General features: G+C 40.7%; 1 protein-coding gene across 4 annotated transcripts in view; it reads right to left on the bottom strand.

Annotated features, from left to right (window-relative positions):
- The window catches only part of prkag2 (protein kinase AMP-activated non-catalytic subunit gamma 2), a 223,253-nt gene that overhangs the window by 32,916 nt on the left and 165,147 nt on the right, over positions 1–25,190 (bottom strand). For all 4 annotated transcript variants that reach the window (XM_062957929.1, XM_062957930.1, XM_062957931.1 and 1 more), the window contains one exon: positions 10,214–10,271. In XM_062957929.1, the coding sequence (XP_062813999.1) occupies positions 10,214–10,271 (58 nt within the window). The remainder of the gene's footprint in view (positions 1–10,213; positions 10,272–25,190) is intronic.

Genomic DNA, 25,190 nt, shown 5'->3' with positions numbered 1-25,190 from the left:
CTTTTAATAGTCAATGTTTTTGTAGTCAATGTTTTCAATACATTCCAATAGTTTGGTGCTAAATTTGTAAATACAATATTACCATGTATTGAACTGCCTTTTCTGTCTATTTGTTGTAAAACATGATGTTTTGATGCTTAATTTGTAAAATCATAATGTAATTTAATGTTTAATAGGCTTTTCCTTAATCCCTCCTTATTATCCAACATTTTCACTTATCCAACGTTCTGCTGGCCCATTTATGTTGGATAAGCGAGACTCTACTGTAATAAAAAGCACATGAAAAGAAAAGCCACAATACATATACTTAAACACATACTTAACACACCAATTACCTAAAGAACTACACAACATACATCTCTACTCTAATTATCAATAACTAAAACTACCCTAACAATGAAAGTCTTTTAGATCGCCATTCAAGGGAATAACAACTAATGTTAAGTGTGTTAATTGCATTCAGGGATAATAAGTCTGGTGCTAGAGTACATCTCATAATCTCTACGGCATTACTGATACTGTATTCCAATTCCCTCCACCCTGCAAAAAAGAGATCCTACTCAAAAAAATCATATTGATGATCATGCCTCGATGCTTTAGTTTAACTCCTGGAAAGGGCAAAGGCAGCTTTTCAAAGATTTTCCCAGAAAGCTACGGAGAGAAAGAAATGCTAGGATTATCTCCCTTTCTGTCACAACTCATATTTAGCTCTTCGTTTAAAGTAAATCCTTGAGAAAAGGAAACACATTCCAAATGGATAAAGAATCCTTCTGAATCCCTTCACTGAAAACTGCAAATATGAGTTGGAGCAACATCAGAACAAAATCACTCACCATTTATATCAAGAGCCATCGTGAATGGCATAATTAGCACTCTATAATCAGATGGTTTTGACTCATGAGAAAGTTTCATAAATATGCGCGGTTGTATGACCACTTTTTGAATTTTAAGTGCATTATAAATGCTCATAAAATTCATTTCTAGCAATACTAAATTTAACCATCTCACATTTTGCCCATACTGTGCAGTCAGAAATTAACATAATTGCTGTTCAAACTGCACAGCAAAGGTGTCTGAGGGTTTTAAAAAAAATTTCAGAACCCACTGTGCCATAACACAGCTGACTTTGCTGCAGATTTCCAGAACTGTTTATTCATCAGCACTTGGCCTTTTTTCAATGATGCTAGGAAGCACACTTCCAAATATTTTCACCTGTTCTAATATTGTAACATACAACATCGCTCATAAACTATTAACTTGACTCTTTTTGCTCAGCGTGAAGCCGTATTGGCAGACAAAGGAGAGTAACAGCTATATGGTGAAAAACCATGACTGATCCAACATGCTCTGTCCAGTAAAATAATAATAATAATAATAATAATAATAATAATAATAATAATAATAATAATACTTTATTCTTATATCCCGCCCCATCTCCCCAAGGTGACTCGGGGTGGCTTACAAAGGGACCATGCCCAAACAATATAAAAACACAACAGTAAAAACAAATCCAAACACAGTAATAAATACATAAAAAAGCATACAACAACAACAATTTAAAAACAATTAAAACATGTTCAATGCCCTCGAGCGGTATAATTGGTACTTCAATCTTCAGACTAAGGGCGAGGAATAAGGTTAACAAGGTGCAATGCATTATAACTTCTAGTGGAATGGTATAGCGATAAGGTGCAAAGTGTTGGAATAAAAAGCGGTAGGAGTTCATTTGATGTTCTTCTTAATTAAAAATGGTATGAAAAAAAAACAGGTTTTCAGATCTTTCCTAAATATCCTCATGTTCAGCCTACAAATGCAAAAGAATGGGCCAAAATCACATCTGATTAAGTGTGGCTCTTCTTATGTTCCTGTAGCAGTACCCATTGATTTTGATTATTTTCAGACAGTTAATTTTTAAAAAGGTGTTGAGAATGGCCTGCAGCTTCCCTGACAAAACTGATTCTGTTGACTGTGGATGATAGATACTGTGAAGGGAGCATACAAAAATCATATCTCAAGTAGCACAACTCTTAACATAGTTCTGTACTTATTTCTGATATATGTAAGAGCAGCATAAATTTGCTTTACTTTAGCAGCCGTCAGAAGAAACATGACCCTACAAAGGGAAGATGCTTGGAATTCAACCCCTCTCCATCTTCTTTGCTCTTTTTCCATTACCACTTCTCAGCAGAGCAGTCTTGGAAGTCTAACACAATCATTGTTTCTTTGAGATGTGCTTCACCTACACCAGGCATGGGCAAACTTGGGCCCTCCAGGTGTTTTGGACTTCAACTCCCACCATTCCTAACAGCCTACCGGCTGTTAGGAATGGTGGGAGTTGAAATCCAAAACACCTGGAGGGCCCAAGTTTGCCCAGGCTTGACCTAAACCTTTATACTCCAGTATCATAAGTTTGGTATGCAAGAATGTTCTTTTCGGGGCAATGCTTTGCTATAGTGTCCATAATTCAGATCGGAATATCTAGATGGAGAGAAGAAGCTTTCTTCCATTCACTGTTTGTTTCTTTCCTTCCTAACCAAATTTGGGTAGATACAGGTCTTCCATTGTAATTCACATCCACTTCATTTCATCTCCCTCTAATCTTGAGTGGCCCTCCTTCTTGCTCCTCCTTTGCACCAGAACTTCAGCTAAGGTCTACCCTTTGATAGCCTCATTTCTCTCCTTGGTAGGAGTTCCTCAACTAACAAAACAGCCCAGGAAAGCCACACATAAGTGGACACAATTATCCCGGTCCTTCCTTCCACTGTAGCTCCATGCAAGGTTCTTGAGGTCCAAACAACGTCAGAGACCAGTAATGGGAAGCATGGCCCGGTTACAGTAGAATGGCCAGAAGATCTGCACTCACCAAGGTTCAGCTTGGAAGGTCAGTTGGAGGAGATGTAAGAATGTCTCACATATTCAAATAAAATCCCAAAAGGTGGCTGCAACCAAATAGTAGCCCACCACCACTGGGTCCTCCTCTTTGGGGACATGCACTTGCACGATGAAGTCTGCGCTTCTCTAGATGGCTTGGCCTGTGAGCAACGCCACACATAGAAAAGCTGTGTATAGAATGTTTTCTTTAGTTGTAGTGTGAGCAGTAGACTATGACTCAGGAGGTCACAGTTTGAACCCCTGTTCACTCATTAAACCTTCTGGATGACTACAGAAAAGTCACAATCTCTCAGCCTCACAGGAAGGCAATGCAAAACCTTTTCTGAGCAGATTTGCCGTGAAAACCATATGACAGGGTCACCATAACTCAGAAATGACTTGAAGGCATAGAAAAAGGAATCTCTAGGTCAGGGGTTCCTAAACTAAGGCCCAGGGGCCACATGCAGTCCATCGAAACCATTTATCCGTCCCCTGCAGCGGCGGCTCCCTCCTTCACCGAGGAAGGCGCATGCAGCCTGGTGCGCACCTTCCAAAGCTTTGCTTGTTTATAATGGAATTTTAATTATTATTTAATTAATTATTAATTATCAAGGGGTGCTTTGCTAGTGTTTTGGTGCATAAAGGCAGAAGGGGATTGGACTAAATGGTCCAAGGGGTCTCTTCCAAACCCGCATTACTACTACTACTATTATTATTATTATTGACAGAAGGACACAGTATAACACAGCAAACGAGATATATATATGCTGGATTTCGTATCATAAAATCACAAGTTGAACACTTCCCAAGCATTTAGGACTGTGTGATATATTATTATTATTATTATTATTATTATTATTATTATTATTATTATTATTAACATTGTTAATAATATTGAGGCTGGGTGGCCATCTGTCAGGGGTGCTTTGCTTGTGCTTTTGGTGCACAAAGGTAGAAGGGGCTTGGACTAAATAGCCCAAGGGCTCTCTGCCAACCTTCTTTATTATTTTTATTATGATTATGATTATTATTAACATTAAGGCTGTATTTGTTCCATTTTGTTTTTTTACCTCAAAATAAGATATATGCAGTGTGCATGGGAATTTGTTCAGTTTTTTTTAAAAAAAAAAACTACAGTCTGGCCCTCCCAACGGTCTAAGGGACTGTGGACTGGCCCCCTGTTTAAAAAGTTTGGGGACCCCTGCTCTAGGTCCTTCAGGGTGAACCTATGCTCACGTTCTGCCAGAAGTTGACATTGTAGGGCCGGGAAATTTCATGTCGTTTGTCTTTATACTTTATGAATGTCCATACTGATGCCTCTACAGCCATTCTCAGAGTAACATGCAATATTAAAGTATGCAATCATACTATACACATGTAAAATGCCCAAAGCATTTTTCCATACAGTTAGTCGTAAGGCCAGAATGCCTTTGGGAATCATATTATCTTGCTCCATCATCGAGTCAATAAAACAGTTCCAAATTATTGAAATGCATTTTTCCTGTACTTGGGCCATTTGGAGTTTATTGGATATTTTTTCAAGCTAGATTAATTGCCACACTTTATTATAGGAGGTTACCATAGATATCATAGGGAGGAGGGAGCAAGATTGTTTTCTGCTGCCCTGGAGACTAGGACGTGGTACAATGGCTTCAAATTTCAGGAAAGAGATTCCACCTGAGTATTAGGAAAAACTTCCTCACTGTGAGAGCTGTTCAACAGTAGAACTCTCTGCCCCGCAGTGTGGTAGAGGCTCCTTTTTTTGGAGGTTTTAAAACAGAGGCTGGATGACCATCTGCCAGGGGGGCTTTGAATGTGATATTCCTCCTTCTTGGCAGAATGCGGTTGGACTGGATGGCCCATGAGGTCTCTAGGGATCTATGATTCTAATCCTTACAATACTAAACAATAACCAACTTGGAAGCTAATAATAAATAACCAATTAAAGATTTACTGACAGGCCTGCATTAGCTCCCTGAAACCAATTCAAGAGGACTAATTCTGGAGTATATGTAATATTCAGGTTAGCAATACTATTTCAGAGAATTCTGTATTCCCAGAATTGGGATATTTTTGTACAGGACCACTAAAGAAATTGAGAAAAGTCTTCCAAACCTCCCCTTTGAAAAGTTCTTGTATATATTATGATTGAAGATAAATCATACCTGGTAACATTCATATTGGCTAACCACAGTAAATTCTTTCTCACTATTCTTGAGAATATTTGGGAAACTACAACGAATGGATTCAGCAGCTAGACATAGGATTGCATTCCCTAAATGGGATAATGTCTAACCCAAATCTTAAGGACTTGGCATTCTTTCTCGCAACTAAGCTTAATTCAAGGTTTGGGTTTCCATCTTTAAAACCCAAAACAGACCAAGGCCCAAATATGTGAAGGAATGTCTGATCCCATATCATATTGCCCAGGCATTAATATGTTCAGGGGGAAACTTCTTTTGTGATTAAATCAGTGTGAGAAATGTATTGTACTTTTATAAAAAGATATTTCTTTGTTGCAAGGTGAATAGTTTTTTAAACCCTTATTTTATATGTTGTCAAAGGATTTCATGGCCAGAATCACTGGGTTGCTGTGAGATTTTTCAGGCTGTATGGCCGTGTTCCAGAAGCATTCTCTCCAGACGTTTTGCCCACATCTATGGCAGGCATCCTCAGAGGTCTGCTGGAAACTTGGCAAGTGGGTTTATATATCTGTAGAATGTTCAGGGTGAGAGAAAGAACTCTTGTCTGTTTGAGGCAAGTGTGAATGTTGCAATGGGCCACCTTGATTAGCACTGAATGGCCTTGCAGCTTCAAAGCCTGGCCACCTCCTGCCTGGGAAAATCTTTTGCTGAGAGGTGTTAGCTGACCCTGATTGTTTCCTATCTGGTCAGTACATAAAGAACACCACCCAGAAAACGGGAATTCCAGGCATGCAGTAAGCAGCCAGGCTTTGAAGCTGGAAGGCTATTCAGTGCTAATCAAGCCGGCCAATTGCAACATTCACACTTGCCTCCAACAGACAAGAGTTTACTCACCCACCCTGGAAATTCAAGATATATAAACCCCACTTGCCTGGTTTCCAACAGACTTCACGACCTCTGAGGATGCCTGCCATAGATGTGGTTGAAACGTCTGGAGAGAATGCTTTTGGAACATGACCAAACAGCCCGGAAAGCTCACAGAAACCCTTGTTTTATAATTTTATTATTATGCTATGGATTTCCTTTTGCATTGTTTCGTAAACTGCTCTGAGATCCTTCATAGACGAAGAACCATCTATTTGGAGATACAGTAGAGTCTCACTAATCCAAGCCTCGCTTATCCAAGCCTCTGATAATCCAAGCCATTTTTGTAGTCAATGTTTTCAATATATCGTGATATTTTGGTGCTAAATTTGTAAATACAGTAATTACAACATAACATTACTGCATATTGAACTACTTTTTCTGTCAAATTTGTTGTATAACATGAAGTTTTGGTGCTTAATTTGTAAAATCATAACCTAATTTGATGTTTAATAGGAATTTCCTTAATCCCTCCTTATTATCCAAGATATTCGCTTATCCAAGCTTCTGCTGGCCCGTTTAGCTTGGATAAGTGAGACTCTACTGTAATTTAAAATAGATAAATGCGTATAAAAGGGACAATATGTTGATGCCAGGAATCTAATGTCACCGGCCTTTGTTTGTGAACTGATTTGGAAATCTATTTACATTTGTCTAGCTCTCTTCTTCCATGTGTGTAACTTGTAAATATCTTTGAGATTTAATCAGGAAAAGAGTCAAGTTCTTGTGCTATAACTATACATAACACTCCTCATATCAAGTATCTTGTCTGTTCTGTTTCACAAGAAATACACCAGAAAAACAAAGACACTTCACAATCAACAACTGACAAAAATGCAGCATGTTTTCTATCAGGATATTTGGTACAATTTCCCTTTTACAGGGTTGAATGCAACAGTGCATTCAGAGTATTTTACTTCTCTGCACAGCAGGATCATATGCATTGAAGAAACTCTCTTTAGAGGTACTATAAAGACTTCTAGGCGGAAAAACAACCCCCAACGATTTAGAGTGCATTCAAGACAAAAGGGCTGCCAATGGGGATATTTATGAGACTCAGAGAAGAAGCCTATTTTGTGGAGCTGGAACAGACGCTGCACTTAACACACATCTGTCCTTTGGAGACCTCAGAGAAACCACTTGTTTTATCAGATTCAATGGGAAATGTGCAGAGGGGCGTGGAGAGCTGTCCCTTCTGCATGGTGAAGATGCAAAGGATAATAATACATATGGCTTGACTGCAGATAACAAAATCCACCCAATTTTCCTTGCCCCATTATACGTTTAACTGTTCTACCCATCTCTGGCCTTAATCTTATGCTGCATCTTAAAATTGTCATTTCTCACAACAGCATGCTTAAACAATGGGAAGATGGAATCCCACATTATTATCTTTCCTAGCACAAAATTGAAGTGGTGCAAATAATTAGAAGAGCATTTAAGCAGGGTGATGATTCAACGCATGGGAGGAGGAACACACAGAAATACGGTTTTTTTATAGAACAGGGCAAAGTGAGGCCTTGAGGCCAAATGTGTCCTATTCCAGCTTCATTTAAAAAAAACTATCATTTTTTAGTCCAAAAAAAGAGAGGAATAGATTGGGTTGCTGTGAGTTTTACGGGCTTTATGGCCATGTTTCAGAAGCATTCTCTCCTGACGTTTTGGCCACATCTATGGCAGGCATCCTCAGAGGTTGTGAGGTCTGTTGGAAACTAGACAAGTGAGGTTTATATATCTGTGAAATGTTCAGGGTGAAAGAAAGAACTCTTGCCTGTTTGAGGCAGGTGTGAATGTTGCAGCTGGCCACCTTGATAAGCACTGAATGGCCTTGCAGCTTCAAAGCCTGGCTGCTTCTTGAATGGGGAATCCTTTTTTTTTTAGAGGTGTTAGCTGGCCCTGATTGTTTCCTGTCTGGACAATAAATAAAGAACAACACTCAGAAAACAGGAGAACTCCAGACAGGAAATAATCTGCAAGACCATTCAGTGCTAATCAAGGTGGCCAATTGCAACATTCACACTTGCCTCCAACAAACAAGAGTTCTTTCTTTCACAGATATATAAACTCCACTTGTCTAGTTTCCAAGAGACCTCACAGCCTCTGAGGATGCCTGCCATAGGAGAGAATGATTCTGGAACATGGCCATACAGCCCGGAAAACTCACAGCAATCCAGTAATTCCGACCATGAAAGCCTTCGACAACACAGAGGGAGAGATTGTATATAATATATACATATATACACACGTGCATAGATATACATATACAAACACTATATATGTATATTCTCTCTCTCTCTCTCTCTCTCTCTCTCTCTCTCTCTATATATATATATATATATATATATCCTATCGATATAGATATATAGTCATGTTCGACTCTGGAGGTTGGTGCTCCTCTCCATTTCTAAGCCGAAAACCCGCCATTGTCCGTAGACACCTCCAAGGTCATGTGGCCATTGGCATGACTGCATGGAGCACCGTTACCTTCTCGCCGGAGCAGTACCTATTGATCTACTCACATTGCCATGTTTTCGAACTGCTAGGTTGGCAGAAGCTGGGACTAACAGCGGGAGCTCACCCCACTTCCCACATTCGAACCTCCAACCTTTCGGTCAACAAGTTCAGCAACTCAGCGGTTTAACCCGTTGTGCCACTGGGGATATATCTATATATAAAAAAGGGTAATGGAATCACGGCACCGGACAAAACAACTAAACTAAACACCCCACAACCTTGAAAATTGACAGCACAATCTCTCATCCACGCCTCTACGTTCATACAACAAAAAGAAAAGTAAAATTAAGTCCTAGCCACAGCAACGCGTGGCCGGGCACAGCTATATATATATATATCAGAAGATAATACCCAGAGTCACTACTTTCCCATCGCAGCTTTAGAGAGATCTTAATTTTAAAAACCTAGCTGGTTTGCTTGTTACTGTCACAATAGTGCCGCCTCTGATGTCATCCCCTCTTCCACTGAATATGAAGCCCCATACTTATCAAGGGATCATTATTTAATATTAAATATTCAATTTCTCAAGTCACTCTATTGAACACAACATAAGTCTTAAATAGTATCATATAAACATTATCCTGGTTGTCAAAGGCTTTCATAGTCGGAATCACTGGGTTGCTCTGAGTTTTCCGGGCTGTCTGGCCATGTTCCAGAAGCATTCCCTCCTGATGTTTTGCCCACATTTATGGCAGAGGTTGTGAGGTCTGTTAGGAACTAGGCAAGTGGGGTTTATATATCTGTGGAAGGTCCAGGGTGGGAGAAAGAAGGTGGCGAATTGCAACATTCACACTTGCCTCAAGCAGACAAGAGTTCTTTCTCCCACAGGAATATAAACCCCACTTTCCTAGTAAGCAACCAGGCTTTGAAGCTGCAAGGCTATTCAGTGCTAATCAAGCTGGTCAATTGCAACATTCACACTTGCCTCCAACAGACAAGAGTTTACTCTCCCACTCTGGACATTCAAGATATATAAACCTCACTTGCCTGATTTCCAACAGACCTCACAACCTCTGAGGATGCCTGCCATAGATGTGGGCGAAACGTCAGGAGGGAATGCTTCTCGAACATGGCCAGACAGCCCGGAAAACTTACAGCTATCCTGGTTATGGGTTGAAAATTAAAGTATGTATGGAGGGGATATTGCCATCTTGAGTCCCCCCAGGGGTTGAGAAAGGCGGGGTATAATTATGGTAAATAAATAATAAATAAATACAGCATTTCAGACCAGCATGAAAACAATTACTACATCACACTTTGGCAAGAGATCTCCGACAATGCAACTCGGCCAGCTTCCAGTTCATGACCGTACGTCAAAATATGCAAATAATAATAATAATAATAATAATTGAATTAAAGATCTGCATCAGGCCTGGGCAAAGTTGGGCCCTCCAGGTGTTTTGGACTACAACTCCCACCATTCCTAGCAGCCTACTGGCTGCTAGGAATGGTGGGAGTTGTAGTCCAAAACACCTGGAGGGCCCAACTTTGCCCAGGCCTGATCTATAGCATAGAATGAATGCAGCTTGGCATCACTTTGGCATGGTATAACTACAGCAGACATGAATGGGAGTATGGCTTCCCTTTGATACTCCAGCCCAGAATGGTATTGGCCTTTGTAGCTGCAGCAGCACAATATGGGCAGCACAGACTGCTAAGACCCCCCCCCCCTTTTTTTTTCCTTCTTTTTTTTTGCTGAGGCTGCAATAGGAATGCAATGCCTGCCTCTGCATGCACTGCATTCCTTCCCATTGCCTTACCTTCATCCTCGAGCTCCAGTTTCTCCAGCATCCCTTCGGAGGAGGAGGCTGCTGCCGCCTGCAGAAGGGCAGGAAGGGAGGAGACACCGAAGGGAGAGAAAGAAAGACAGACAGACAGACAGATCAGGAGCAGCAGCAGCAGCATCCAGGAGCAGCCTCCCTCCCCTTCTGAGGCCCCGTTGGCCACGCCCCCTCGCCCTCCTCAAGAGATCATTGGCCAAGACGCGGAGGTTGAGCCGCTGACGAAGCCACGCCCCTCTCTCCCCGTCCTTTAACTCCCCCCTCTTCCCCGCAATGGGACGCTCCATACTTCCATCGTAAGAAAGCGTCGCAGATACCACTTTGCACTAAGAAAAAGGGGACGCGGACAAATCTGAACTAAATCTCCCCCCCAAAAAATCTGGTAAACTTTTACTCCTGGCTCTTTTCTCCACTCATATAGAAAGCGTTCTGGTTCAAATTTTAAATGATGGGGGTAATAACTTGATTTTATCTCACCCCCACCCCTCTGCCACTGTTGGTATAATCCAGGGTGCCAATTCACCTGCATAGGCTTAGCCGGGGAAGCGGGATGAACCATTACTCGCGGATAGGGGGAGGCAATACACGTTGACTGTTCTTACCCCCTTGTCTATCATTAAGAGATCCATAGTTCTGTCAGAATGGGATTAATTGCTTCCTTCTTTGGTTAGACACCAATTAATGGCTCTCACAGGTAAGTCAATGAGGTCGCATCCACCTGCCTTCCTCCATAATAATAATAAAATACATCACACAGTCCTAGACACTTGGGAAGTGTTCGACTTGTGATTTGTGATACGAAATATAGCATATCTATCTTGTTTGCTGTGTAATAATAATAATAATAATAATAATAATCTGCCAACTGCAAAAGGCCACCCTACTGGGATCTGCACGCATCATTCGAAAATACATCACACAGTCCTAGACACTTGGGTAGTGTTTGACTTGTGATTTTGTGATACAAAATCCAGCATATCTATCTTGTTTGCTGTGTCATAATAATAATAATAATAATAATCTGCCAACTGCAAAAGGCCACCCTACTGGGATCTGCACGCATCATCCGAAAATACATCACACAGTCCTAGACACTTGGGAAGTGTTTGACTTGTGATTTTGTGATACGAAATCCAGCATATCTATCTTGTTTGCTATGTCATAATAATAATAATAATAATAATAATAATAATAATAATAATAATAATAATAATCTGCCAACTGCAAAAGGCCACCCTACTGGGATCTGCACGCATCATTCGAAAATACATCACACAGTCCTAGACACTTGGGTAGTGTTTGACTTGTGATTTTGTGATACAAAATCCAGCATATCTATCTTGTTTGCTGTGTCATAATAATAATAATAATAATAATCTGCCAACTGCAAAAGGCCACCCTACTGGGATCTGCACGCATCATCCGAAAATACATCACACAGTCCTAGACACTTGGGAAGTGTTTGACTTGTGATTTTGTGATACGAAATCCAGCATATCTATCTTGTTTGCTGTGTCATAATAAAATAATAAAAATAATAATAGGGTTAGGGTATAATAAATAATAATGATATAAAAAAATGAGTCCCTTGGGGAGAAGGGAGGAATATAAATAAAGTATTGTTGCTGTTGTTGTTATAATTATTATTATTCATAATTTATATTTATCAACTATATTCAAATGAGATAGTGGATCAATTGGCTTTCAGAGTCTTACAATTGGTTATGTGCACGGTATTAAAGGCAATTGAAAATTGGTTATGTGCACGGTATTAAAGGCAACTGCAAAAGGCCACCTTACTGGGATCTGCGCGCATCATCTGAAAATACATCACACAGTCCTAGACACTTGGGAAGTGTTCGACTTGTGATTTTGTGATATGAAATCCAGCATATCTATCTTGTTTGCTGTGTCATACAATAAAATAACAAAAACAACAACAACAACAATTCTTCAATTGTAAAACGCACTCTAAATTCAGTACCATCACCAAAAATACCTGTGATTCTAAGACGCACTCCATTTTCAGAGATGTTTATAATTGGGGGGGAAATGTGTGTCTTAGAACTGAAGAAATACAGTCAGTCCCCAAGTTAGAAACATCCGACTTACGACTCACTGTTAAGAGCAGGGCTGATATATCAAAAAGTGAGAGAAAACCTGCCTCTTGGAAGAGTTATTCTCATGGGGAAAAGATGTCGCTACTGAAGCTTTATCACCAATCCCTGTTTCCACAACAAGCCAAATTTTCAGAAATGCGGTGGAATCTTATGATCAGAGGCACAGACAGCAAAACAAACACCACAGGGATGTTAACCCTTCCTTATGCCATCCAAAGCTTATATTAGAAATTCAGCTTAAGAATAAACCTACAGAGCCTATCTTGTTCGTAACTTGGGGACTGACTGTATACAAAAGATTCAAAACAGCAGCCCATCCACACACTCTCTTCCGCCACCAAATTATCTCAAACACACTTGGAAAGTTCATTTCTACAACCTTGTTTTTGTCAAATTGTTCTTAAATACCCCAGTCCTGATCATAGCTTCTCCGCCTTAATAAATGCAGAGGCGGCTTAGTAAAGGTAAAGTTTTCCCCTGACATTAAGTCTAGTCGTGTCCGACTCCGGGGGTTGGTGCTCATCTCAATTTCTAAGCTGAAGAGCCGGCGTTGTCCGTAGACACCTCCAAGGTCATGTGGCCAACATGACTGCATGGAGCGCTGTTACCTTCCCACTGGAGTGGTACCTATTGATATACTCACATTGGCATGTTTTTGAACTGCTAGGTTGGCAGAAGCTGGGGCTAACAGCAGGAGCTCACCCTGCTCCTTGGATTCAAGCCGCCAACCTTTCGGCCAGCAAGTTCAGAAGCTCAGTGGTTTAACCCGCTGCACTATCGGGGGCTTACTTCGGAGAAAATATATGTGCTGTAGTAAATTCTCAGTGTGATTGCGAAGACATCTTAGTAAAGCAGAGTAGTTATATTAGTGTTTTGTTCTATGAAGTGCATTGGAAACAATGGATCAAGTTTATTAGCTTTTCAAAGAGCAAAATAAAAGAAATCAGCAGACACCCTAGTTGCCCTTACTTTCTTATTCCTATTCTATTCCTATGTACTACCGTGTTTCCCCGAAAATAAGACAGGGTCTTATATTAATTTTTGCTCCCAAATATGCACTAGGTCTTATTTTCAGGGGATGTCTTATTTTTCCATGAAGAAGAATTCACATTTATTGTTGAACAAAAAATGAACATTATTATTATTATGTACAGTAGTTGTCATCACAAACCAGCATAATCAGACAAACTGTGAATCCTATCAATAATTTTTTGTTATTACCATTATTTCCATGTACAACACTCTATGTTATGTACATTTACCAATCCCACATACTCTGGTGTTCTGTTTAGCGGGCATGCTTCCAAAGAAAAACTTTGCTAGGTCTTACTTTCAGGGGAGGCCTTATATTTAGCAATTCAGCAAAACCTCTACTAGGTCTTATTTTTCGGGGATGTCTTATTTTCAGGGAAACAGGGTATCTCTTTTTGAGGCTTCTCTAGGCATAGCATTGTGTGGATTTAGTGGTGAGGAATTGGCTTCTTATCTTAACGCTCCAGGATCTTGTATTTCAACTGTGTTATGTTTCAACAACAGAAATAGCTGATCTCTAGATGCTGTTGACTAGTACGTTTGCCAGAGGGACTTAAACTTTTCTCTAATGAAAACTTATGTTATGCCTGAAGATTGTCACATTTCATTTTCGGGACATTTTAGTGTTGTGAAATTTTCAGTGTTGTTTGCTGAGTGAGACAGTGAGCCGGGGATTTTCCCGCAGGGCTACAGTGGTCCCCTGAGGCTCCTGTTTGCCATTAGCCATTAGACATCAATGGGTGTATTCATATTTCTCGGAAACACATTTCTCCTGCAGACCACGTCGTTATTGCTGCTTAGGAAAATCTCTGGATGCAGGCATCACTCTTCAAAAAGGAACCATGCAGAGAATACAGACTTTGCTGGAGGCCAACACAAGAGACAGAGGCTGCTGAAGCTCAGTAAATCCCCAAATAAGGAATGTGTTGCTAACATCATAGGGAAGTATGCCATACAATTGCTTGGAGGTCCTAGCAGATGGCTACAGTGACCACTTCCCCCGTTACCGGCAAGCAAAATCACAGCTGTCGATTCCACATTCACAGAGGTCTTACTGTATGTAATTCATAATTGTGCTTTTAACTTTTCTAAACTAAAGATTCAAATGGTTCCACATATTGTTTAAGCAATTTTGATGTATATATAGTTAGCTATAGCTAACAGCAGTACGTGTGAAAAAGATCTTGGGAGTCCTTGTGGGCAACAAGTTAAAAATGAGCCAACAATGTGATGCGGCGGCAAAAAAAGCCAATGGGATTTTGACCTGCATAAATAGGAGGCTAGTGTCTAGAGCCGGGGAAGTCATGCTACTTCTCTTCTCTGCCTTGATCAGACCACACCTGGAATAACACCGCATCCAATTCTGGGCACCGCAATTGCAGGGAGATGTTGACAAGCCGGAATGTGTCCAGAGGAGGGCAACTAAAATGAGCAAGGGTTTGGAGATCAAGCCCTATGAGGAGCGGCTAAAAGAGCTGAGAATGTTTAGCCTGCAGAAGAGAAGGCTGAGGGGAGACATGATGAGGGCCATAGATCAAGATGTGATGGGAAGTTATAGGAAGGAGGAAGCAAGCTTGTTTTCTGCTACCCTGGAGACTAGGACACGGAACAACGGCTTCAAACTACCTGAACATTATGAAGAACTTTCTAACTGGGAAAGCTGTTCAGCAGTGGAACTCTCTGCCCTGGACTGTGGTGGAGGCTTCTTCTTTGGAGACTTTTAAGTAGAGGCTGGATGCCCATCTGGTTGGGAGTGCTTTGAATGGGATTTTCCTGCTTCTTGGCAGAATGGGGTTGGACTGGATGGCCCATGAGGTCTCTTCCAACTCTATGACTCTATGATCTTGAGTCTCCCATATTGGTATGGAGGGGAGATATAAATCAAAATAAATAGTTTCCCATTCTGGACATGCCTAGTTCAAAAACATTAAGTTTCAAGGCCACCTTGGCGATTTTTGCTCACAGAAACAAATCTACAAATCACTCTCTTGCCAAGAATCCCAGATGCCAAGTTCTTTCTGTCATGTTTGGGTTATAGGAATGACATGCAGGCGAATGGGTAACAACCATCACACTAGACTGTCAAAGTCTAGACGGCCATGGCCTACTGATAGCCATGTCTACCACAAAACTTCCCAGGACAGTCCTGTGTCAATAGTAAGACGCTATTACTCTTTATTGCTGTCTTTGGCAATGTTTAGCGTGACAAACACATGAAACGCAGGAAGGGAAACTGCTTGGTCCCCATTAGCTGAGTGCTGTCTATTTGTTGACAAGGCGTAATATGAACAAAGGGCCAAGTGAATGTGATGAGCACTTCCAGTGCTAGCTAGGGCTGATGGGAGTTGCAATCCAACAACATCTGATAACTTATGAGTTTCCTACCTGATATATGCCAGAGTGAGCTATCTGTCCTATAGGCTGAATGAACTTGTTTTCTATCATCACCATCACCATCATCATCATCATGCTCTTTTATCTCTTTGATTGAGGATTAGGATTAGAATTTTGGAGGGAGAACATCTCAAACAACCCCTTTCCAAAGGTTTAATTGATTTACAGTAGAGTCTCACTTACCCAACCTCCGCTTATCCAATGTTTTGTATTATCCAACGCAGTCTGCCTTTTAGTAGTCAATGTTTTTTATAGTCAATTTTTTTTCAATACATTGTGATATTTTGGTGTTAAATTCATAAATACAGTAATTACTACATAACATTACTGTGTATTGAACTGCTTTTTCTGTTGATTTGTTGTAAAACATGTTTTAGTGCCTAATTTGTAAAATCGTAATGTAATTTGAGGTTTAATAGGCTTTTCCTTAATGCCTCCTTATTATCAAACATTTTCGCTTATCCAATATTCTGCCGTCCCATTTACGTTGGATAAGCGAGACTCTACTGTATTTCTCACATCCTCCCTTTTCTTCCGATATGGCGAAGTGAGTTAAGCCTTTGTGTCTGCTGACCGACAGGTCGGCGGTTCGAACCCGGGGAGAATGGGTGAGCTCCCTCTGTCAGCTCCAGCTTCCCATGTGGGGAGATGAGAGAAGCCTCCAATAAGGATGGTCAAACATCAAACATCCAGGCGTCCAATGTATTATCGAAAACTTTCATGGCTGGAATCACTGGGTTGCGGTGAGTTTTTCAGGCTGTATGGCCATGTTCCAGAAGCATTCTCTCCTGAGGTTTCGCCTACATCTATGGCAGGCATCTTCCAAGGTTGAGAGATATGTTGGAGAATAGGCAAGGGAGGTTTATATATCTATATATATAAAAGAGTGATGGAATTCGAGCACCGAGCAAAACAACAAAATTAAACACCCCCCAACATAGAAATTTAACCACACAACCCATCACCCACGCCTTCAGGTTGAAACAACACAAAATCACGTCATGCACCTCCACATCAGCAGAACCCAGAACCCACCATGGGAGCCATGATGCCAGGGAGGGAAAAGAGAAGCCCTCATGGCCGCCGGCTAGAGGAAAGGCAGGCAAAGCTGTCCCCTGGGTCCTAGCGCCCGCCCATCATCCGAATTATTTACAGTACTGCCTCACTTATCCAAGCCTCGCTTATCCAAGCTTCTGGATTATCCAAGCCATTTTTGTAGTCAATGTTTTCAATATATCATGATATTTTGGTGCTAAATTTGTAAATACAGTAGTTACAACATAACATTACTGCATATTGAACTACTTTTTCTAACAAATGTGTTGTCTAACATGATGTTTTGGTGCTTATCTCCACAATCTCCACCATATAAATAATAATAGAATCCTACAGTCACACAGATAGGAGAGACCCCTAAAGGCCATTCAGTCCAACCCCTTTCTGCCATGGAGAACACAATCCAAACATTCCCAACAGATGGCCATACAGCCTCTTCATAATAATAATACTAATAACAATATCACGCAATCCTCATGTTTCCACACACCCCTAAGAATCATCCAGTACAACCACCTTCTACCATGCAAGACCACACAATCCAAACACTCCTGACAGATGGCCATCCAATATCTCCACAATCTCCATCATATAAATAATAATAGAATCCTACAGTCACAGAGATAAGACAGACCCCTAAAGGCCATCCAGTCCAACCCCTTCCTGCCATGGAGAACACAATCCAAACATTCCCAACAGATGGCCATGCAGCCTCTTCATAATAATAATACTAATAACAATATCACGCAATCCTTATGTTTGCAGACACCCCTAAGAACCATCCAGTACAACCTCCTTCTACCATACAAGACCACACAATCCAAACACTCCTGACAGATGGCCATCCACCCACTATACAATAATAATGATGATAATAAAAATAATAATCATGATGATAACAGCAACAATAATAAGAATAATAATAATCATAGAACTATACCATCCAATACTTTGGAGACACCCCTAACGACCATCCAGCCCAACCCTTTCTACTATGCACCAAGACACAATCTAACCATTCACAACACTTGGACAACGTATGCATACTATACAATACTACACAGCGACCAAGACCCCCTCTACTCTCACCACTTTCACATTACACAAACAACCAAATACATACTAAACATAAAGACAACTATACAACAGACATTCAATACCACCACTAACTCAAATTTCTCACCAACACCACCAGACAACGCCACAGCAACGCGTGGCCGGGCACAGCTAGTCTTATATATATATATATATATCTGGGTGTCCCCTGGGCAACATCCTTGCAGATGGCCAATTCTCTCACACCAGAAGTCACTCCTGAAAGACAAAAAAACCCCTAAAGTTGGTTACAATATAGGCTAAGAAAATGACCATACCTGGCTGGTAGGCTTCATTCAAAAGGGTACATAAAGATAGTTTGCAAAGCTTCTTTTAATCATTATTGGAGCCATTGTGGCATAAGAATGCAATAAAGTTGTCCCTTTCCATGCCAGGCCTATTTGGATTCATTTCACGCTCTCCTTCACTGACCTCTGCAATTGATTTGCAGGTGTGGGTATTTTTCCCTCTTTTTTGCTAAAGAAGACTCAATTTCTTGTTCCCGAACATGACCTTTAAGTTGCCTGTGTATACATAACTCTTCTCGCATCAATAAGGCATACAAAACTGCTTTGATTTCTTTGCTGAGGGTGTCTTGATACAAATTTAGGCAATACAGAGCCAAGCAGACCCTCTTGTTTTAATAAATGCACACATATAGGCAGTTTAAGGAATGAGATTTACACTGAATCTATAGTGCTGAGGCCAGAAATATTATCCTGTACTCTTACGTTGAGTTCTCTTTTACCAGAGTATTCTCATAGCTATTGATATGAAATTGGTTTATCTTCCAGGGACAATCTAATTATTTTGCACCACCTGTCAGACAACACATTATGTGCCTGGAATAAAAATAGTCCCGCTCCATTTCTCCTCTGCACTTGCTTTTAGAGCAGAGATTATTTTTATGGCCAAATTGTTAGAAATGGGTGTTTTCAGTCAAAATGCTGATCCATGCAAAACCACCACACAAGAACACCGGCCACCATCCAAGGGCTGTTTGAAGTAATAAAATATGGATCCGAAGAAAATTAAAGTGCCTTTGTAATGGAAGGATATGAGTCACAATTCAACTAACATTAAGGCTCTGGCTTTTATCCCAAATACGGCTATCTTCTCCAGCGGGAGATGGAATCGAAAGATCTCCATCCTGCAAATTCTTTTAATTGTGAACTAATATATATGAGACCCCCAGAGTCAGACGTGACTAGACTTAATGTCAGGAGAAAACCTTTACCTTTATATATGAGATGGGTAGCCTAAATTAATAATAATTTCTTTGTACCCTGCCCTACATCCATGGGGACTCAGGGCGGCTTCCAACATATAACAGGCAAATGTTCAATGCCTATATAAACAAAAACAAAAAAAAACCCATACAAATTTACAACGAAAGACAATACTAAACATTGTACATTAAATTAAAATTAAAATAACAGTTGCATTAAATAATTATCATCAAAAGCAATTAAAAATCAGCCAAGGTAAAGTGTCATAATCAGTTCCAACATATAACAGGCAAACGTTCAGTGCCTATATAAACAAAAAAACCATAAAATTTACAATGAAAGACAATACTAAACATTGTACAATAAATTAAAATAAAAATAAACAGTTGCATTAAATAATTATCATTAAAAGCAATTAAAAATCAGCCAAGGTAAAGTGTCATAATCAGTTCCCTTTTGCTTTCTCTCAGGCTTCCTCTATTGATGCAGCCTAGAACAGCATTGGCCTTTTGAGCTGCAGCATCACACTGTTGGCTCATGGTCAGCTCGTGGTAAACTAAGACTCCTTTCATAGTATCCCAGAGTTAGAAGGAGACCTCTGAAGGCCATCTAGTCCAACCCCCTTCATTCTGCCTCCATGAAGGAAAAGCACAATCAAAGCACTCCCAACAGATGGCCTTCCAGCCTCAATATTAATGATGATGATGATGATGATGATAAGGAAAGTTGGAAGAGACCCCTTGCTCCATCTAGTGCAACCCCCTTCATTATACCTTCATGCAGCAAAAGCACAATCAAAGCATCCCTGACAGATGGTCTTCCAGCCTCAATATTAATGATAATAATAAAAAGTTGAAAAAAAAAACCTTGGGCCATCTAGTCCAACCCTCTTCTGCCTTCATGCAATTAAGGAATCCATGGCTCGTAAGGTACATCAACACTGTAGAATTAATGCAGTTTGATGCCACTTTAACGTCCATGACTCAGTGCTATGGAATCCTGGGAGTTGTAGTTTGGTTAAGTGCCAGCATTCTTTGTAGAAAAGGCTAAAGACTTTGTAAAATTATAGCTCCCACAGCAGTTAAAGTAGTTTCAAACTGCATTAATTCTATGGTGTAGATCAGGCATGGGCAAACTTCAGCCTTCCAGGTGTTTTGGACTTCAACTCCCACAATTCCTAACACAATTCCTATGGGAGTTGAAGTCCAAAACACCTGGAGGGCTGAAGTTTGTCCATGCCTGGTGTAGATGAACCCTAAACCTGCAAGATCTAGTAAGGAAGTTGGGGAGCCATGGAGGCTTTGCATTCAGAGGATTACCATTGATGGCAGTGAACAACAAATATACCATAGTACAGACCTGAGTACTGATGCAAACACAGCTTAACAGTTAAGACGTTCAATAAATCTGGGGCATTTGGGTTTGATGGTAATGACAAGGACAATCTGTTAGAGACCACTAAGCTCCTAAACAGAACTTCAGTTCCTATGACTATCTGAGAGACAGAATGACAGCCAAGTGTATATAAATGCATAATGCAGGCATGCCCTTGTCTTACACTATATCATTCGCTGTCAGGTTGGTCACTGGCAGAAGATCAAGCTTTAAAAGCAGACCGTGTCTTCATCATAGTCTTTCCAAATAACAATTTTCATGTACTATTCTGTAATTAGGCATTTGCTGCTGGCAGAACTGGGGCGTTCCCTCCCTCCACCTGCTGCTATAGTCCTCGGCAGGACTGGGGGAAAAAATACTAGCTCAGGTATGGGCAAACTTCGGTCCTCCAGGTGTTTTGGACTTCAACTCCCACAATTCCTAACAGCCTACCGGCTGTTAGGAATTGTGGAAGTTGAAGTCCAAAACACCTGGAGGACCGAAGTTTGCCCGTGCCTGTACTAGCTAGTATAAAGAAGTCTGTCAGAATGGATACCATCCAAATGGTGCTTAACTATGTTCCCTGCAACTCATTAGTTAATAATAACTGGCTTTCTTAGACCAAGTGTGATTTCTTTATTTCATGCGTAATTCCACTACTTGCAACCTGTTATGGTTGAGCCTTCTGGCTCCGATACTAGGAGACGAGGTCGTAAGACTCCTCGAGAGTCAGACTCTTTTGAGGAGCGTGAAAGGAAGCGGCTCCGGGACTTATTTGCAGAACCAACTGACGAAGACTCCTTCGAGGGTTTTACCGAGGGAATGGAGGAAGAGATGGTTAGCTCAGAGGAGGATGACATGGAATGGACTCGTGTGAGGGAGGATTTGGGTGTTCCTGGTAATGATAGCATGGGAGGCGACTGGCGGGTTGCAGGATCGGACCCGTGGACGGGCTGGAGGGATGGAACGGGATCCACAGCTGGGGATGCTGTGGGGCGTAGTCAAAGGTGTGTTAGTTCTGATGAGGATGATGATGAGGAGGCACCTGGAATTAGGATAGCAGACGACAGCGATGAGGAGTTATGAAAATGGGGTTTAGAATCAATGGCTAATTGCGTTGGGCAAGGTAATCTGGACGAACGCTTGGGCTCTTGTTGGGGAACTTCCTGAAGACGGGTGTGATTCGTTTGCTGGATACGTAAGTTACCAAGGACACTGGGCATAGACGGCGGGAGGAACTGTGTGGGCTTTTCCTGTGCAACTTGTGTTTAATCTTGATAGCTTGGACCTCCGTCGTCTTTTTGACGGACATTATTGCCAACTCTGGATTGACGCTGGACTGACTGACTGACTACGACTCTGGACTAACCCTTCTGTGGCTATCGGTGGAACTTGTGGAACCTAGACGTCTGCATTTGGCTTTCGACCTCGGACCGGATTGGGACCCCGCTGACCGCCGTTACCCTGATTGAAGTGCCTGGACCTGGTTTTCGCCCGTTGCACGGAGGAGCAACAGCCCGAGTTACTTCTGTAGCTCTTGAGTAGCAGAGGGGAATCTGCTGCTGGGTTTTGTGTTCATTTTGACCTTTTGTTAACCAGTTTTTGTTTGTTTAATTGCCAGGCTGAAGTAAGCACCTTTGTTTTAATCCGGATTAAACTTCTGTTTAATCCGGTTTATTCTTTTGAACTATCTAGACTCAAACGAAGTTATTTTTGTTACTTTTCACACTGAAGACAAGTGTTTGCCTAGTCCTTTGTTTCCTACGGGCAATTTTTAGTTCTGTAACCTCAATAAACTGTGTTGTATTCTACTTGGAGCGTTCTGTCTTTGACACAACCCTTGCTGTAAACTTGCTTTTCTGACTTTAATTGTCTAGGACCGAGAACTGAAAATTCGGCAACCAATAAGGACATAAATGTAGTTTATATTGTTATTTTAATGGGAGGCATGCACAAAGAGAGAGGCCAGAACTGGAGAAAAACTAAACTATCAGACCCCAGTCTCATCTGGACCATTAGCAACACTTGCTCCCGCATTTTCAAGCTCTTCTCCATTATGGTGGGCTTTGTACTACTCTCGGAGCCTTCGATAGTGCAGTGGGTTAAACTGCTGAGCTGCTGAACTTGTTGACCGAAAGGTTGGCAGTTGGAATCCGGGGAGCAGGGTGAGCTCCCGCTATTAGCCCCAGCTTCTGCCAACCACATGACCTTGGAAATGTCTATGGACAACGCCAGCTCTTTGGCTTAGAAATGGAGATGAGCACCAACCCCCAGGATCAGGCACAACTACACTTAATGTCAGGGGAAAACCTTTACCTTTACCTTATGTACTACTCTTAGGCTGTGAGCTTACTTTGTGATGGGGTGATTTGTAAAAGTCCACCAATACAGTATATGTATAATATACATAATCCAGACTACATGAATGGTTGCAGTTGTAGACGGAGAGTTTTAAAAGAATATGCAGCCTACAAAAATGTACCCATCTCTGGCCAGTGATAGGTCACTATGATTTATTTTCTCTTCCCAGGTTTGGAAAAAACCTAACCAAAAATAGCATTGTAACAAAAAAGGCAAGAAACATAAATAACACCATGGAACATGAATTTTGTTCCTGGGTTATAAATGTCAATTTCTAATTGGTTCTATCATAAAACATGGAAAAAGTTTATTAAACTGCAAAAAAAATTGTTTTTGTGGGACATCCCGCAGCACATTTTGCTGAATTTTTTCAATGAATATCTCTGAAGGTCTCAACCAATTCAACATAGTTTGTGGCAGCCACAAAAGCAATGTTTCTGGAGTATAACAACTACTTTCAAAGTAAGTACCACACAATGAAATAACACTTTCAAACAAGAAACAGAATTCCCCCCCCCCCCCCCAAATTTTGTTACATAGTGTAATCGGTTCCAGGTACTGGTATTAGACTTTTTCAAGGACTAGGAAAGCTCCTATCCCAACAGACAGCTTTCATTTAAAATATGGTGTTTTGAGCAAATGGTGTTTTGAGTAATTCCAGAGGTTACATATTAATCTGCTGTGGCTCGGTACAAACTCAAGAATCTTGTTTTAAAGCCACAGGCTGCATGGCAGGGAGTTACTCAAGCACTTCAAGAAGAAGCACAGCTGCCCTTTTTTAGTAGTTGATGTTCCTTGATTGGTAAAATATTTTTAAAAGGAGAGAAAAAAGAGTCACTTTTCCTTGTGGTTCCTAAAGTCAAGGCAGGCAACAAGATTTTGGTTCGAACGCTGTACTTGGAATAAGTCTCTCTAATGACACACTAATGCTTGATTTCCTTTAGAGTACTTTTGATGAAGTAAAAATAGACCTCTATTTTTTTTAAAAAAGTTTAACTGAGACTCCCAAGAAGGAATTCCCATCTAAATGTAAATCAAGGTGCCGCAGTCTTGAATGCACAAATAGTTACAAACAGTACTTTTCCCACCATTTGTGGATATAACTTACCACAATTATAGTGGGGCAAGGCTGAAATGATTTGCAGACCTCTCCAAATGGGTTGTCTTCAGGCCATTGCGATGTCAGTTCCAGCTCAAGCAGGAGAAAAAAACTCACATTTTCCTATTATGTACCAATTTAAAGCTCCATCTGGAACTTCAGTTGTTAGACTGTATGGGGGCATTATTAGTTTTGCTAGTCATGTCATCAAATAAAGCCAAATTCTGCTTGAATTGGAAAGGAAGCGCATATTCGTTGAGTGGCTAACATGCAACCAGCACAAATGAAGATGTCTTTGTATTCATTTCTAATTGCCAAATTAATTCAAAACCCACCCTTGCTTTGCCTTGATGTTGAGAAAAAGCCATAACAGGCATATAAAACCTTGGCCCTCCAAATGCTTTAGATTTCAACTCTTGTCAAGGCTTCCAAGCAGGGCTGATAGTGAAAAAGTATGGGTGTTGAAATGTTTTATTTTATTAGTTATCTTTATATCCCCTCGTTCCTCCAACAAGCTCATATATTATTATCTTCACCGCTTACTGCAACACTGCAAGTCAGGTTATGTGGAAACATGAGTAGCGACTTGAACCTGCATCTCTCCAATCTCAGTGAAATGATCAAATAGTTAAGAGTTTAATCTAAGGATGGACATCATGCAGCTCTCCGTATTTTGTAGGACTGAGGTACCCAACATTCCTTAACTGTGTTTGTAGTTCAAAATAATATGGAAGGACATATGAACCCAATCCATGGTTGAACCACATCACACGGAACCTTAACATATTTGTGCCCAAAGATTTTCCATCCCTCCATTAACTGAACTATAAAACTTTTTGCACTTTGAACTGTTTGCAGCATTTAAAGTAAGCTGAGGACAAAATGAGAAAGTGAGAGGAGAAATTGGGCCATTTTAAAAGCAGCTGAAAATGGGGTGACTGTTCCTGCTAAATTGAGAATTAATCCAGTTTCTGAAGCTATCTTATACAGCTGGTTTTGGTTACAGTAGGAATTTTTATTAAGATTGCTCCAGAAGTAAATATTAACTTCAGTTAACTCCACTTTGCTGGGAAGGGAAATTGAAAGGGCACAGATCTAGATGTGGGTGGATATGCACAAACGTGATACTTGTTTACAATTTTTGGTTTTTTATTTACATTTTCTTGATTTGTTTTGCAAATGCATGGCACAGTTTT

Source organism: Anolis carolinensis, chromosome 6 (assembly GCF_035594765.1).
Source record: "Anolis carolinensis isolate JA03-04 chromosome 6, rAnoCar3.1.pri, whole genome shotgun sequence".
Taxonomy (NCBI): Eukaryota; Metazoa; Chordata; class Lepidosauria; order Squamata; family Dactyloidae; genus Anolis; species Anolis carolinensis.
Note: the sequence above shows the minus strand (reverse complement) of the source record. Positions and strands in the feature narration are given on the sequence as shown.